At 28.0% G+C, this 16,619-nt stretch overlaps 1 protein-coding gene across 1 annotated transcript; it reads right to left on the reverse strand.

The window, feature by feature from the left end:
- Positions 1-15,017: 15,017 nt before the first annotated feature.
- LOC111014850 (uncharacterized) lies at positions 15,018-16,018 on the reverse strand. Its single transcript, XM_022289702.2, has one exon. The coding sequence runs from the start codon at positions 15,875-15,877 to the stop codon at positions 15,227-15,229; it is 651 nt and encodes a 216-aa protein (XP_022145394.1). The 5' UTR covers positions 15,878-16,018; the 3' UTR covers positions 15,018-15,226.
- Positions 16,019-16,619: the final 601 nt, after the last annotated feature.

The following is a 16,619-nucleotide window of genomic DNA, read 5'->3' on the forward strand; positions in this document are numbered from 1 at the left end:
ACATAGACATTTCAAAAATGTCATATATATTTTTAAAATATTTATAAATCTAGATTTTCAGAAATTTTTTTTCCTAAATTATTCTCAATAAACGGCATTTTATTATATTTCAAAAAGTATTTTTTAGAGTTTAAAGTTTAGGTTCTAGGGTTTAATATTTCAAATTTAGAATTTTATTTCTTTATTAAAAAGAGAAATTGTCTCGGACAATTGAAAGGAGAAATTGTCAAATTTAGGGTTTAAGGTTTTTCTTCTCTTATTAAAAATATATGAATATGGGTAATTTGGTCATTCTCACATAAGCCCGGATCACCTCCATTTTGACAAAATTGAAAAATATTAACATTTAAGTCATTTATTTAATTAAGTTCTAGTCTACATGGGTACTTATCCTAAAATGGAAATTTTCTTTTAAATAATTACTTTTTAAAAACAAATGACAAAATTAAGATAAGTTTCAAAGTAATTACAAAAATAGGATAGATAAATCGCAGGGATGGACTGCGATTTTACCAAAGTCGGTACGGACTGCGCGTGATTAATGTCAAAATCGCGGTCAATGACTGCGATTTCACTACTGACGGCTCTTGGTTCTTCTTTTTTTTTTTTAATTTGGAAGTGGCTGCGACTTCCCTTGTTTTTTTTCCCTTCTTTATTATGTTGAAGCTACTTATTTTGTTTTTTCATTTTTTTATAAATTTTGAATTTAGGAGTTGCATGGGATTTCCCACCAATCTCTTTTGTTCTTTTTTTTTTAATTTTATTTTAAAAAATCAGAATTAAAAGAAATATAAATAAATTATATAATTTTAATTTTCTCCCTATTTGAAAAATAGATGATGAATTATCCAAAACATGATAGACATCTTCATGTAATATAAAACAAACAAAACCCTAATGATCCATACCCTAGATTCACAAATGCCTCTAAATTCCAAACCAAAATCTGAATTTTGTTTTAAAGCCATCTATTTGGGGATGCAAATGACAAAATAAATGACAAAACATGTGAGTTTCATGTAATTTATACTTTGACTTTATGTTTTTATTAATTTAATAATTTTTTATCAATTTAGTTTATATTAAATTTAAATGTTATTTTATAGAATATAAAAAAATGAAGCACAGGAAGCTAAATGACATTTTAATCATAGACTTGGTTTTGATGTAATTTTAAACTTTCAAACTTTAAATGACATTTTAATCCAAATTTAAAATATAATAACCAAAAAAATAAAAAAAATTAATCACATGTTAATTAAATTTCGTAATATTAATAAAATAAAAATTAAAAAGGTGGTACGCGACTCCAAAAATAAAAAAGTGAAAGTCGTGTACAATGTTCGCGACTTTCGCCTAGTAACCTGCGACGTCAAATTACACGTTTGTACGAAAATCGCAGACATTATACGCGAGTTTTGATTTTTATTTTGACCTAACATAACCTACGTTTGAATTTATTTATTTAAATTACATTTATTTTATAGTCATTTTTAAACTAACATTATTTTTGTAATTTATTTTTAAAATTAGATTATTTTAAAACTTTATCCTCAAGTGTATTGGGATATATTAAGTGGTGTTTAAAAAAAATACTCAATTGCCTGAAAAATCCAATCAATCTCATATATTTATTTGGGTTGAACTGGATTTAAATAAATAAAAATTCCATAATTCAGGTTGGTTCAAGGCTTCATATAAAATGAAATTGGGTGGATCAAACCCATCCAAACTCAAATTTATTAACAATTTAGATCATTGCTTTTACTCACTATCAAATCATATAGGGATATATTTATTTCAATTTTATTTCATTCGATAATTCTCTATAGATTTTTTATCTTTTAACAATTTTTAGAAAATTTTCAAAGTTTTAGAGTGTAATTTTTTATTATATAAATAAATATTGATTTAATTCAATGTTAAGAAAATATATAGACAAACTTCTTTTTGTTATTACACAACATTTTTAGCAATAAACTCGAATAACGCAAACCAACCCGACCTAAATATTTTTATCGTTGGGTTATTTTTCGGCTTATTTCAATGTGCAATAATATTTCTCGAAAGCTTCAGCTTGAGCTTCTCTCAAATTTTTTATGATGAGATGACCCCAGAGAATAGGTTGAGATGGTCGTGTGAATGGTGATGAGGCCTTTTTTCTTAATAATTATTTTTTTGCATATCTTAAACCGATCCAAGTTTGAACGAACTCGAAATTGAACGAACCTGTACAATTGGTCATTTCATTTGTACACATGAATAAGTTACGTCAAATTTCTCTTAAATCTAACTTAATTTTTAACGGTAATAAATTAAATTGTAACCAATTTTAAAGTATAAAGACTAAATCATTACTTTTAAAAGTTGATGACTAAATCGTTGGTTTAATGAAAGTTCATAACTAAATGTGGATTTTTTTTAAGACGGAACATATTACTCTAGTTAACACTTGATTTATTTAATTTAAACAAAAATTTTATTAATTTAAAATATAATGTTCCATCACCGCTATATTGTTACCAAAGTTATATATTATTGTGTTGGGAGTGATGGTAGGATGAGAGATTTTGAAAAATGAGAGTTTTTTTTTAACGGGAAAATAAGAGTTAAGTATAATTCATTTTCCAAAATCATTATTATATCTCAAAAAAGTGATTTTAAACTATACTAAAATCAATTTTTTAATTTGACAAACATAATCAATGGAAATTGAAGATTTTAATAATGACAAAAGTGATTCGGTGTAAATCTGAAAATTATGTGCTACAAATATAAGATTTTTTTTATATTTTTAAATTTCTGTTTATATTCATTCCCAAATAATGAAAATGGAGAGAGAATAAAAGGAAAATAGATTAAAAGAATCCATACAAAACAACCAAAATGCTGAAAGTTAGAGAAGAATCTTAGAAAAGGAAAAAAAAAAAAAGTTTAGAACTTTTTGATTAATTATGTTATGTCTTTTTATCCAATGAAGCTAGCTTTGAACTTGACCATATTTCCCTCATTACCCCTTCAAATTCACATATGCATTTCCCATGGATGTTAGCAAATGGCCAGTGGCAGGACCATAACTTTAAAAAGAGAGAAGAAGAACCAACTTGCTATCATTTGTGGTGGGGAATAATTGGTGCATATGATTGAACTTTTATTCTATGTCATAAGGAAATCTTTCTCTAGAAAAGAAAAAAAAGTTTCATATTATTTTTCAGTCATTTATTTTCGAATTTGGTTCATTTTGATTCCGGTAGTTTTACGACGTTCATTTTATTTTCTATATTTTTAAAAAGTTACTATCTTAATCCCTACATTTCTATTTTTTATCTCATTTTTTTCGATCATAACTTCATACTACACTTCACTTACTAAATTTCTTGAAATAAAAATATAAATTTGAATTAAAATTTTGCAAATAGGGACCTGGTCGCATTTTAATTGTACATGAACCAAAATGAACGTTTTGAAAGTATAATGACCGACTAAAAGCTGAAAATATAAATATCAAAATGAAAATAAAGATACCATAATTTTTCCTTTTTTTAACAGAATTTTTTTTGGGTGATTATTGCAGGATCAATTCTCAAAATTTTGGTGTTTTAAGGGTGCTCTAATAAATTTGATGATATTAAAAAAATTGATATGAACTGAGCACTTATAGATCGAGTTAGGTAATAAAGTTTGTAAGAGAGTTGATCTGGATTCAACCATGTATATGTTACCCCTATTATACCAAGATAATTTCAAATAACTTAAATATGATTTCTTTTAAAATTAATGATTTTTAATTATTTTTGTTGAGGCATGATTCAATATTGCATGACATGTCAAAGGGCGATTCGACGTGGACTCTAATGTGAGTTTAGTAGTTACCTACAAACAAAACCTTGTATCTGTGTGGTGATCGGTCACATATAATTCAAAGTTTAAGTTAATACTTAATTCGAGCTAGTGTCAAGCTCAGCTTAAATTGAAGGTAAGACATTGCATACATTTGAGAAGGTGAGACTCCACCTTTTATAATAGAGGAGTATTAAGAAGTGGTGCCCTCTCGTGACGACTTCCATACCTGTCGTTTAGCAAATATTCTGTCCATAGTAAAAAGATCTTCTTCGAGAATTGACTTTCTATTGTCTATCGACACATTTCCTACCAATTAGAATCTTCTCCACGTCGGAGTCGAAGCTGAATTTTGCTTCTAGGTCCATTGTTTCTTTCTCTTTGTCCGCAACATGTCAAAACTAAAGTCGGAATACACGTACCTCAATAGAGAGGCCCACCCCACTTGTATTTGAGATTTTACCCCTAACAACTTTAAAACAAAAATTAAATCTCAACAAAGAATATGTTATTTCAAGTTTGTCAACACTTGGTTCTCAAGAGATAGTTTGGAGGTCTTGGGTTCGCCGACTCCTGGATCATAAAAAGAAAAAAAGTTTTCCAACACTTCACCCGTCATCCCAAAAGTTCAAAAATAATAGTAATAATAACATATTTTCTTTTCCTTATCGATTATGCTTTACATTTAATATATTACGAAATTATTTTGGAAAACTATGACATAGAGATGTAAATATGATGGATTTGGATATATATATATATAAAACAAGGATCTGATCTAGAGGTATATCAAGTATCTATTTGAAAAGAAAAAAAATAAGAACCTAATAAAGGTTTATAAGATGAATGATTTATTCTTCTCGTAGGCAATTAATTTTATGATATCATATTTATAGGAGACCAAAATTATTTGAGACTGAATTGATTTTTATTTTTAGCTTTTTGAGAGAATTTTAATTTGGGAAAATATTAAAACTTTTACTTGTTGCTGTGGCATTTTTTATTGTGACAGAAAAACAAATTATCATAGCAATAAAGTGTTATAAACATAAATATAAAGGTTGATAAAGAAGAGACAAGTTGGATGAAGAAGTTTTTAACATAGTTCAATATTATTTTAACTTACAGTTAATTATAAAGTCACACAAGATAAATAAATAATTTAACCCAAGGTTAGAAACTTAGAAATAACATTTTTCTCACATTGTCCAATACCTCTCTTATGTTTACAACTATAAGGATCCATTGACTTGTTTTAGTTTGAATTCGGTTGAGAAATTTTTAGACTATAACTTATACAATAACTACTTACTTTTTTCTTTTAAAAATATATAAAGTATATAGAGAACCCGAGTATTAAATTTTTTTATTTTATCGTTAAAAGATCAACAAAGTATTAGAAACATCAACAAAATATTATTAATATACCCTTAATATTAATAACAATAACTTTAAATTTATTTGAAAATAGTAAAATACTTATTTGTTAAATTTAAATCATTTTTATAATTTTTTGAAAAATATCTGTTGACATCTGACATCTTATTAATATTTTAATTAATATTTTCATAAAAATAATAAATCGATATTTTTATCGATATTAATATTTAAAATATTGTAAACAACAAAAAAGTAGTAAAGTTTCCACTCCCTACAATTTTTTTCTCCAATCCGTTTGTAGTTCCCTACAATGTTGTTCGAGATTAACAAATAATTAAGGATGTTCATTTTCTTCATGGGACCTTGTTCCTTCGGAGAACTGCCTAAGCCACCACCCAATCTCGTTCCCCTTCCTCTTTCCCCGCCCCTCGTCATTTTCTTTAATATATATATATATATATATATATATATATAAACTAAAATAATTATATTATCCTATTTATATATAAATGTACCAAAAGAATATGTATTCTTTCTACCAACCCACTTAATATATATATTCGAGTAATAGTAGACCTTAGAAATTAAGCAATTAAAAAATATTTATTGAAAATTAATTTTAAAAAAAATGGAGAATTTTGTGGGGTTGCCCCGTCCCATGAACATCCCTACCAACAAAATTATAAATACTCAACTCTTTTAAAAACATGTTCACTTCAAATAGTTATAATGTGAAGTACCTCTTGCCCTATTGCCCTATTTCTTATAGAAAATTAAAAAAAAAAAAAAAAAAAACTCTAGATACTGGTTCGGCCTTCATTTTTCTACCAATTACTAATAAAATTTTGACAGTTTTCTAATTTTTTGAAAAACATAAAACAATATCTCTTTTTTCATGTTTCTTTCCCCTGCTTATCAAAAAATTAATTAATAATTGATCAGTAAAAGAAAATGTGGTCATCGTAGCCACCTAAGTATTATTTCTAAGTATGCAGAAATCTACGTCTCTTTACAAAGTTAAAGATAACGAGACAAATTATAATCATGATATTAAATTTTCATCGACATATCAACATATTCATCGACATTTTCATATATTCATAGGTTGAATATCGACAATAACTAAAAAAAATAAAAACTTGATTATAGTATTATGAAAGGGTAATTTTGATTTTGATGACTCCAATCTATAAGGGAACGAAGATGGTGCATTGGTAATTTGAAAGGCCAAATCCATTGAATATATATATATTTTTTTTTTTTTGAGAAACCAAATCCATTGAATTTATAATACAAAATAATATAATATATATATACACCATAGAGAGAGTTGCCGTTTTCACCAGGTTGGCTCTGCTTTTCTTGTCCCAATAACCTTTATTTTGCTTTACCCTTTCTTCCATGAAACAAGGAAAAAAGCATTGGACTTTTCTCTTTTTCTACACGCTTGTGTTATTTTATATTTTTTTAAAAAATGAAAGTACATTTTTAGGACACAATAAATTATACCAATTAAATTACATTCTATTCTAACTTTTAACGTATCTAATTTATCAATTTAAATTTAACTCAATTAGTTAAAACTTGTATTTTTATCAAAAGATTGTTAATTCGAAATATATGTATCTTACACCATATTATATATATAATTTGGACATATGTCGTGTTACTTCCCCATTAACCTTTCAATTCCATTATGCTCATTCATTCTTGCATTTCATCAAATAAGTGATAATACAATAGAAATTAAACATAACCATACTTTTACCTTTGGTTTATCTGGATATTTGTACTTTTTTTTTTATAACTTTGAGTGTCCGAACCACTATTTGATACGGAAAAACACAAATGAATTACTAATTACTAAGGTAGGTGGTCATTATGGATCCCCTTTGAACCACTGAGTCACCCATGATCGCTGATATTTGTATTAAATGCTCATTTTGGTATCTTTACATTCAATTTTGGTTCATTTTAGTTTCTATATTAAAAAAATGACAATTTCAAACCCTTAATATTATTTTTAATTTCATTTTTTCTATCGTAATTTTAACACAACATTACACTAAATATATTTCTTGAAAGATAATCCTGACTTTATACTATGTAGATTTTATTATGGGTAGTGTTTGAAAATATAGATTGAAATTGTCATTTTTTAATTGAAGTGAACAAAATTGAAAACACGACCATTAAAATCGTATTTTAATTATTTTTAATTTTTATATAATTATAACAAAAATAATAATAAGAAGGAAAAAGGAAAAAGAAGACGAAACATATATATAGACAGAACAGAACACAGTTAACAGGGTCCAAGAAAAAGCTGTTTCCGTGTAAGACGTACCAAATACTCTGCTGCCACGTCACTACTACCCTTTTTTATTTATTTTAAATAAAAAGGGAAAAAGTAGAATTATTTATTTATATTTTTTTTATTGGGAGAAAAAATTAAAAAAAAATGAGGGAAGAGGCCTCCGTGTGCGTATGTCTGTCGCCATCCAAAATGGGCACAAAATGCAATGTCCCACGGCCAAAAATTAATTAATTATATCATTATTATAATATCTGAGAGGGTTAAATTGGGGGAAAAGACTTCTCTGCCCTTCCCCCTCCAATTCATTGTTTTTCCCAAGTTGGCTTGGCCGTGGATCAAGAAGCCGACGCCGTCACGTGTACGGTGGGCCATCCCCCACATGATCTGTTCCCTCCACTGGGCCCCACTTCTCCACCGCTCCCCCTGTTGAATATTCAACCACAACTCTACACGTGGAACTAGATACGTGGGGCCCACATGTGTTATTTTTTTAAAAATGTCACTACACGTGAATTCAATTCTCTCTTTTATTTCTTTATTTATTTTATTATTATGTGCCGATGAAAATATAAATGTGTCAATTTTATATAAATATTGATATTTTATTGATGTTGATGGATATTTTTGTAAAAATTTGAAAAATGAAAAATATTAAAATTATCGATAATTTTTTTTATTTTTAAATAAGTTTAGAATAATTAATATTAATATTACGTATATATATTTTGTTAATATTTTTTGTCGATTTTTTTTAATATAATGAAAATATCAATTTACTTCTCATGTCGATGTCAGATCGATAATATATGAAAATATCAGCGTGGAAACACAACGTAAATTCTTTTGAATTCTACCAAATAGTTCTATCTATTCTATCATTTTTTGGTTAACTAAAATAATAAATAAATGAGTTAACAAACTCAATATTTTAGAAAATATATTTTATAATGATAATTATTTTTTGTTAAATTATAAGTTTTGTCGTTAAATTTTTACGATTATATCTATTTTGTCCACATAATTTATATTCAAATAGGCTCTCGAATTTTTTAGATCGTGTCTATCTAACTAATATATTTAAGATTTGAATAGGTTCCATTTTTGTTCATTTTCGTTCTTGGACTTCCGAAACGTTTATTTTGGTCCCGGTAAATTTTAAAAGTGACAATGTTGATCCCTTCATTTTCATTTTTGTCTTATTATTTCAATCAAAATTTTAGCATGGCACTTCCTTTACTCATTAAATTTTTGAATTGTAGCTATAAATTTGTATTAAACGGTTTCTATTATATAAAACAAATTATATTTGTGTTGAAATTTTACAAATAAGAAGTAAAATGTTCACTTTTTACAAGTATAGATAATAAAATTAAGCTCTCGAAAGTATTAGAATAAACTAAAGTATAAAATCGATCAAAATAGACACCCTAAAAACACATAAACCACCATGAATAAATACCGAAATTACAGCGACAAAAGAATATTTAAACCAAGAAAACTAATTATAATTATAAAAAGACCAAAAGACGGAATTGTAAGATGACAGAAGGAGACATTAGAGACAGAAAAACATACGATACAGAATCAAAATGTTACAAGACAGTGATTAAGAGTGTATTTTTAGCATAGGATGTTTTTAGTAATGAAAATGTATAGAAAAATAAAATAAAAAAGACAGAAAGGTACAATGAGAGAAATTAAAATTGGTATTGTTGGAAGAAGGAATTTCTGTACTCTCTGCTCTATGCATTGCACCCGACAAATATTTCCAAATTATACACAAAAAAAAAAAAAGAATAATGAAGTTCCCTCTTTTGACCATTATTATTACATTTCACATGTGTTATTTCTTATATCTATATTGATTTTTCCAGCATAATAAAATTAAGAGGTGGTTTTATTAGGGAGCAGTTTAGTATTTGTAAGTTACGAACACATATCTGATTTCCGTCTGTTTATTGATTTACATGTTTTTTATCATTTAGAGTAAATCGTTACAAAATTTTAAACTACACGGACTAAAAAATTGTTACATACTACACTGTAGGGATTCAATTATTACAAATACAAAAGTACGGAGACAAAATTGTTACCAACTAACGTTCATGACTAAATCGCTACTTCAATCAAAATATAGAGATGGAAAATGGTTTTTAACCTTTTTTTTTAATAGATTACAAGTTAATTTACCAATTTAATCTCTATGATTTGGGTTTAGTTTCAATCGAGTTCTTAAGGCTTTCATAGTTTAGTTTGGTCTTTATGGTTTTGGTTAAACTTTATAAACCATCCTTAAACGGGCGTCTATCCACCGAAAACCGATAATTTTCTCCTATTTTACTCAAGTTTAACCTCTAACCGTTTATATAAACTCAATAATACTTAAATAGAAAACTTACCATGTATGCAATATGATAATCACTTGCAAACGATAGGGATGGTTCGTTAGATTTATTGATACTTTAAAACTATAGGAATTAAATTCTCTTTGGTTTGAATGATTCTATAATTTTTAAAAATCTCACTATAGTAGTTTCTATGGTTTTTAAAAAATCTTGCTATAGTAGTTTCTATAACTTTGTTAAATACAACATGTAGAGTTAAGGGGTCGAGCTCACAACCTCTTGGTTGGAGATATATGTCAATTACCGCCGAACTATATTCGCTTTGACTATTGAATTGAATAAAAATAAATGGATTGGGTGATGTTTGGATAAAGAAAGAAACGAGTTTTTCATAAATGAGATGTATTCTGAAAGAAACCATGTAACAATGCAATTAAATAAACAATAATGTGCGCATAACTTAACTGATTAAGGTACTTATGTCCAACTAAAAGGTCGTGAATTCGAATTCTCATCTCCATGTTATATATATATATATATAATTAAATAAACACATAATCAATATAGTCTTTTTCCTTTTTTTCGTATTTAAAACATGAAGCATGTGAATCAATCACTAATTGGGTGTAAATTGAAAATTATTCTTTATTCCAATATGAACAAGATTTGAAATAATGTTCTAATTATTGAACAAATTATATGAACAAGAAAAGAAAGAAAAATGGGTCATATCAATATAAATGGACTGTGTACAAATCCTAGAAAAGATCCCATCTTTATTATTATATAAGTAATTTTTCTAGTTTTTTTCCTTTTGTTTCTATTTTGATCTTGTGGACAGGTTCCTTAAAATTAGTAATTTGATATGGGATCTGCCATAGGAATGACTACTAAATTTAAATTCAATAAATATAAATCGAGGAAAATTATTTTCATTTACGATCAATAAATATGGCCAAAAAACTAATAAGATCAAATGGCACGTGATAAGCGTGTGGAGAGGTTGACATTAGTCTATTCTTATTAGGAGTTTTATTTATTCACGTGTTTAGTCGGAAATTTTAAGATTATATCTAATAGATGTCTAAAATTTAAAGGTTTCGTGGATCCATAAACTTTAAATATGTCAAATAAGTCAATAATTTGACACAAAATAGAAATTTAAAAGGATCCATTCGACGTAAAATTGAAAGTTCATATATCTATTATTAGACATTTTTTAAAGTTCAGACAGAGACATAAACGTGGAGGTTTAGGTTTAAACTTGTAAATTAATTTTTTTTTTCCTTTTTGTTCCTATCATATTTTCATACCTAAACTTTCATGATTCTCAGGTTGTTTTTTTTTTTTTTGGAAAAATACATTTTTTAAGTCTAGTTTTCATCGAGTGAGTTTCAAAATGTTAAAATATTATCCTAAATTTTGAATTTAATTTCTATTTGGTCCCTATATTTTAAAACGTTATAGTTTTACCTCAAAGTTTTGAGTTTAATTTACATTTTGTCTCTAGATTTCAAAATATTACACTTTTACCTTTGAATTTTGATTAATGTTCACTCTTGGTTCTCGACATAATAGAATAGTTAATAACTCTAATGGAATGCCTGACCTAGGATGCTAACGAGTTCATTCAATATTATTTATATGCTTATTTTTTAAAATTATTTATTTTTATCATTGACAAAACAATAGAAATCAAACCAATATTATTTTCTGTACCATTTCCTATCTATAGATGACATCAAAGTAGGTCGGGACTGGGGATTTACTTTACATTTTCAACCACACGTCGTTATTTTGGTTATCCTCACATTTCAACTTTAATATGTATAAACCTCCTTTTAGTACCACAACATCTGGAGATGGGATTTGAATTTATTACTTTTTGGTTTGAGATATATGTTAACGAGTTTAACTGTGTTCAGATGGGCTAATATGTATAATTAACCCGAATAAATATAACAAAAATTTTATAGCATTAGAGAAGCTTTAAACATTAACTTTTAATGAAATAAATTATAAATAAATAAAGATAGGTCGAACAAAACCGGACAAGACAAAAATTTTATTTTATTTTCAATGCCAAAATAAAATAAGTCTCGTCCTTCTCTAACCCAGCCGTATATTAAATTTTCACAGACATTTTATATGTCCATGAATTTAATATCGTTAAATCGATATTAATATTTTTTAATTTATTTATAAATGATGTAATACTTATTTATTAAATAAAATATTTATTTTGAATTTTTTAATTTTTATAACATTCTCAAAAATATCCAACATGATGTTTGCTGAATATTTTCATTGACATTATTTGTACAAAATTGAGACTTCTCAACATGTCAACATTTAAAACAATGGAATCTTGCCTTGTTTATTATTATTGTTTATTAGAGTTATAAAAAAAAAACTTGTTTTAATTATTTTTTCAATTGAGTAAAAAAAAAAATCAAGTATATATATTTTTTAAGTATTTGCCACAAATCAGAAGGGAATTTCAGATACTGACAATGTTTATTTAGAAAATTTAGAAAATTTCTATTATATTATATTTGGTCTCCAAAAAATTCCAAACAACCATATCTGACTGCTGGATTGCCTTGACTTACCATCCTATACAACTATATAAGTTGACATTCAAAATTTTTGGGTTTTTTTAATTCTTTTTTTCTTTTTAAATAAAGATAATAAAAATAGAGAGATTTAAATTCAAATTCAAATTTTAACTTTTCATTTGAAAAATAATTACTCTAACAATAAAAACTATCAATTACTAGTACGAACACAATGAGAATGAAACACTAATACTTACCTTCACTTTTTAGACGGAAAGAATCCTTATTTGACCAATAAACATATGTATAACACTCGAAAAATTTTATTTTTAATTCTTATAATGTTCAATAACTTATGATAATTCAAATATATGTACTTTATTGAATAGGAAATAAATATCTTCTTTACATATACATAATGCATTTAATGTATATTTTATTCAAAGATTTTTTGTATAGCTTATTTAAGAATATTAATTATAGTACAAAGAAGGATAATGTTATCTAAATTTGTAGTCCACATGGAAAGGTTCTAATATTTGACCAAATTATGTTTGAAAATTTGACGGCTAATCCTATAGATTTTAAAATGATAAAATATTATACAATACAAAATGATAAGCTTAAAAAATTTAGCTAAATTAAAAATAAAATAAAAGTCTGTTTCAAAAATACCCCAATCATTTTAAAAGTTTCAATACTACTCTTCCACATTTCAACACGAAACGATGTGGCAGTTAATGAAAGTTTATCTGCAACAATTAATTGGCACTATAATAAAATTTATTTTTAATCGTGTGGTCAGTCCATTATTGTTTCAAGCCATGAATTTTTTTCATCATTATTAAAGGTTAAATTTATTTTAGTGCTAACTAATTATTTCAAAGCAAGCCTCCATGCATGTCAATTTCCGATCAAACTATTAATCAATGTTTGTTCAAAGAATATTTTCTAAACTCTTTAGGAAAGGTCAAGGATAATATTGGAACTTTTAAACGATAAAGATATTTTTTAAACAAAGGTCAAAGTTGAATTTTTTTTTTTTTTTTTTGGTAATTTAGCCAAAAGTTTAATATATAGTTGATCCATTCTTCTTGATTTTCCAATATTAACAAAGAAGAATGATTCCAAGTTCAAGTCGCTAAGAAAATCCACAAATTTGCAATCAAAATTAATGTAGTACAAGATAAAGTAAACAATCCATTAAAAAACAAGGGGTATTTTTGTCGATTAATTGCATCTAATCGAAAGCATAATTGTATCATTAGAAAATTACTATTCAGAAGAAAAATACATAATTTTGTATACTTATCTTAATTAATTACAATAACTTAATGAAATGTGCATGTGCTAAGGTTCCAAGCATTTGAATAGTAAAATTCAACTTTGTGTTTAATTAATAATCCTTATTAAGTTGAATTATTAATTGTGCCGTTATAATATGATTAGTAATGTAGTTAATGTGGTTAATGAAGTGGTTTTTGGAAGTGTTTGAACTTTTTTGATATTCTAAATTTAAAAAAAAAAGTTTAATTATAGAAGAATCTTTTTTGGAGTTTGGCCAAGGATTTTGCTGGTTGAGGGAGGGGAGTTTAAATTGTGTTTACTTTTTAGTTTTTGGAGAGAGAATAATGAAATTTCCAAACTTTTTGCTTTAGCATTTGGCATCATATGTGTATTAGTAATATGATGATTGACATAAAGAAAACCATCAATTATTTTTTCAAAATTGACAAAAATATAAAAATAAAAGACTCTAATCATCCATCCGATCTTGAGTTTCTTAGCTAATCATATCCAACATGTCGATAACATTTAATTTAAAAGGTACTTATATAAATATTATTCAAATCACATGAAAATCATAACCCGTCATCGTGTGGAATATTTTCGAGAGAACAAAAACAAGTTGGGGTTCCGTTTTACATTACAAATATATATTTAATTTAAAAAATTAATATTCATAAAAAACTTTTACATTTTTAATTAAAATCTTCAAGGAAAACAAAAACAAAAAGATGTAACTAGAAATAGGACCCTAAAAGATTCTAACTAATTTTCTCTTTTCTTGAAATCTTAACTAAATTTTAAAAGTTAACCAAAAAAGAAAAGTTTGAACTAAAAAACAAAAACCATATCATCAAACAAGATTATCTTATGGAAGAATATGATTCCACATCAATATTTTACATTATTATCTAGAAGTAAATATTTCAAGGATCAGCATTAAAGGATAGCAATCACAAATTTGAAAAAATGGTAGGGCCAAAAATGCAAAAAAAAAAAAAAAAAATCAATTATTATTGATATGAGGTATTCAAAGCCCTTACTAAATATTCTCAACTTAGAAAACTTTCCTCTAAAAAATGAGAGTTTGGCAAAATGTCACCAAATCAAATATATTATAATGTCCCATTTGAATGAGATGCCTATTTCTCCCAATTATTGACACTTCATTTTCTTCACAAATTTGCTATTTTTGGCCCCTCATATTATTTCATTTTGCTATTTTGCCCCCTCATCTCTCTCAAATTCTAGAAATCATCAGATAATTAAAAGCTTAATTAAAAGCTCAAATTTGCAGTAATCAAATTAGTTACATAATTTAATTCCATCATCATTCCACATAATTCCAAGAGGCAAAAAATAATAATAATAATAAAAAAAAAATGCATATGCTTCGTTTTCAGTTACAGCTTCAGTTTGGGCTTCAGCTTCGTTAATTTCGAATATTGTTTTGATTTTTTTCTTTTTCAACGGAAATTTTGAAATTCAAAAAAAGAATTTCAACCTCTGTGTAACGGAGACCGTTCCGTAAGAACGGGCTTGGGAATCTTCGGTTGCCGGAATACTTTGATCGGACTCGGGAAGTACCATCCCCGCCCCTTCGCCGGCGGCGGCCGCACGAACTTCCCGCTGGAGTCAGAAACCGCCGCAACCGATCTCGACCGGATCATCATCGTCCGCCGCATCGCTTCCTCGACTCCCGCCGCCGCCTCGATTTTTCCGCCGTCCTGGCTCTTCTTGCTCTTCCGCGACCAGAACATCGACCAGAACGACAGCGCTCCTCTGGCGCTGTAACCGGACGCCGAGGAACAGTCGTCCCCGTCGCCGTCGCCGTGGACATCGACGACGAATCTCGATCTCGGTCGCAGAAACGGAACCGCCGCGGCGACGGAGCGCGAGCGGCGGAACGCCGGCTCGCTGTCGATCAAACTGGAGACGCGCCCGACGGATCCGCGGGAGAAAGACGAGGAGGAAGAAGAGGAAGAAGAAGAGGCGGTGGCGGAGCAGGCGCAGGGGCGGACGGTGGCGCAGTCAGGGCAGAGAGAGACGAGGCGGTCGCGGAGGCAGAGAGGGCAGATTCCGGTTCTCCGCCGCTTGGAAGGGTGTTTTGGACATTTCCAGTGGTCGTCGTCATCGCCATAGAAGGCCATTCTTCTTCTTCTTCTTCTACTGATTTTTCTCTCTGCTTTCAATTTTCTGAATTCGTGTCGTCGCTTTTACACTCTCTGTTCTGCTCTGTTCAGTCTTCTTTTTTTTCTCTCTCTCTTGAAACAAATGGCTATGGCGGAGAGACAGGGGCTGCAACTTTATAAAGGGTTGGACATGTAGTGGGGACGGGTTTAACCATGGTTAGTTTCGAACTAACCGTGGTTAAGATTCGTTGGGCCTTAGTTGGTCCATGCCTTTCGGAAACTGAACGCCGCGTTTTGGGCTGAAAGCCCCAAACAAATCCTCTTCGCTGGAGTAGAGTAGATTAATGGGAAAATATAAAATGGATTAGTAACTAAATTACTGATTTATAAACTTTATTTAGTTCTAATTATCCTACGTTTTTTAATTTCTAGTTTTTATTTTAGGTTTAAATACTATTTTTTTCTTTTAGTTTTGGCTCATTTTGGTCCTTGTAATCTAAAAAACGTTTATTTTAATCCTTGTACTTTTAACGATTTGGTCCAAAGTGACTATTTTGATCTCCATTTGCAAAATTTTAACACAATACAATGGAAACAGTGTAATACAAATTAATGGCTATATTTCAAGAAATTGAATGAGTAAATGTCAGGCTAAAATTTTGATTGAAATGAATGAGATAAAGCTGACGAAGAGATCAAGATGATCACATTTTCAAGTTCCTGAACTAAAACGAACATTACGAAAGTTTGAGGGACTAAA

Source organism: Momordica charantia (assembly GCF_013281855.1).
Source record: "Momordica charantia cultivar OHB3-1 chromosome 10 unlocalized genomic scaffold, Mcharantia_2.0 BLBB01000010.1, whole genome shotgun sequence".
NCBI lineage: Eukaryota > Viridiplantae > Streptophyta > Magnoliopsida > Cucurbitales > Cucurbitaceae > Momordica > Momordica charantia.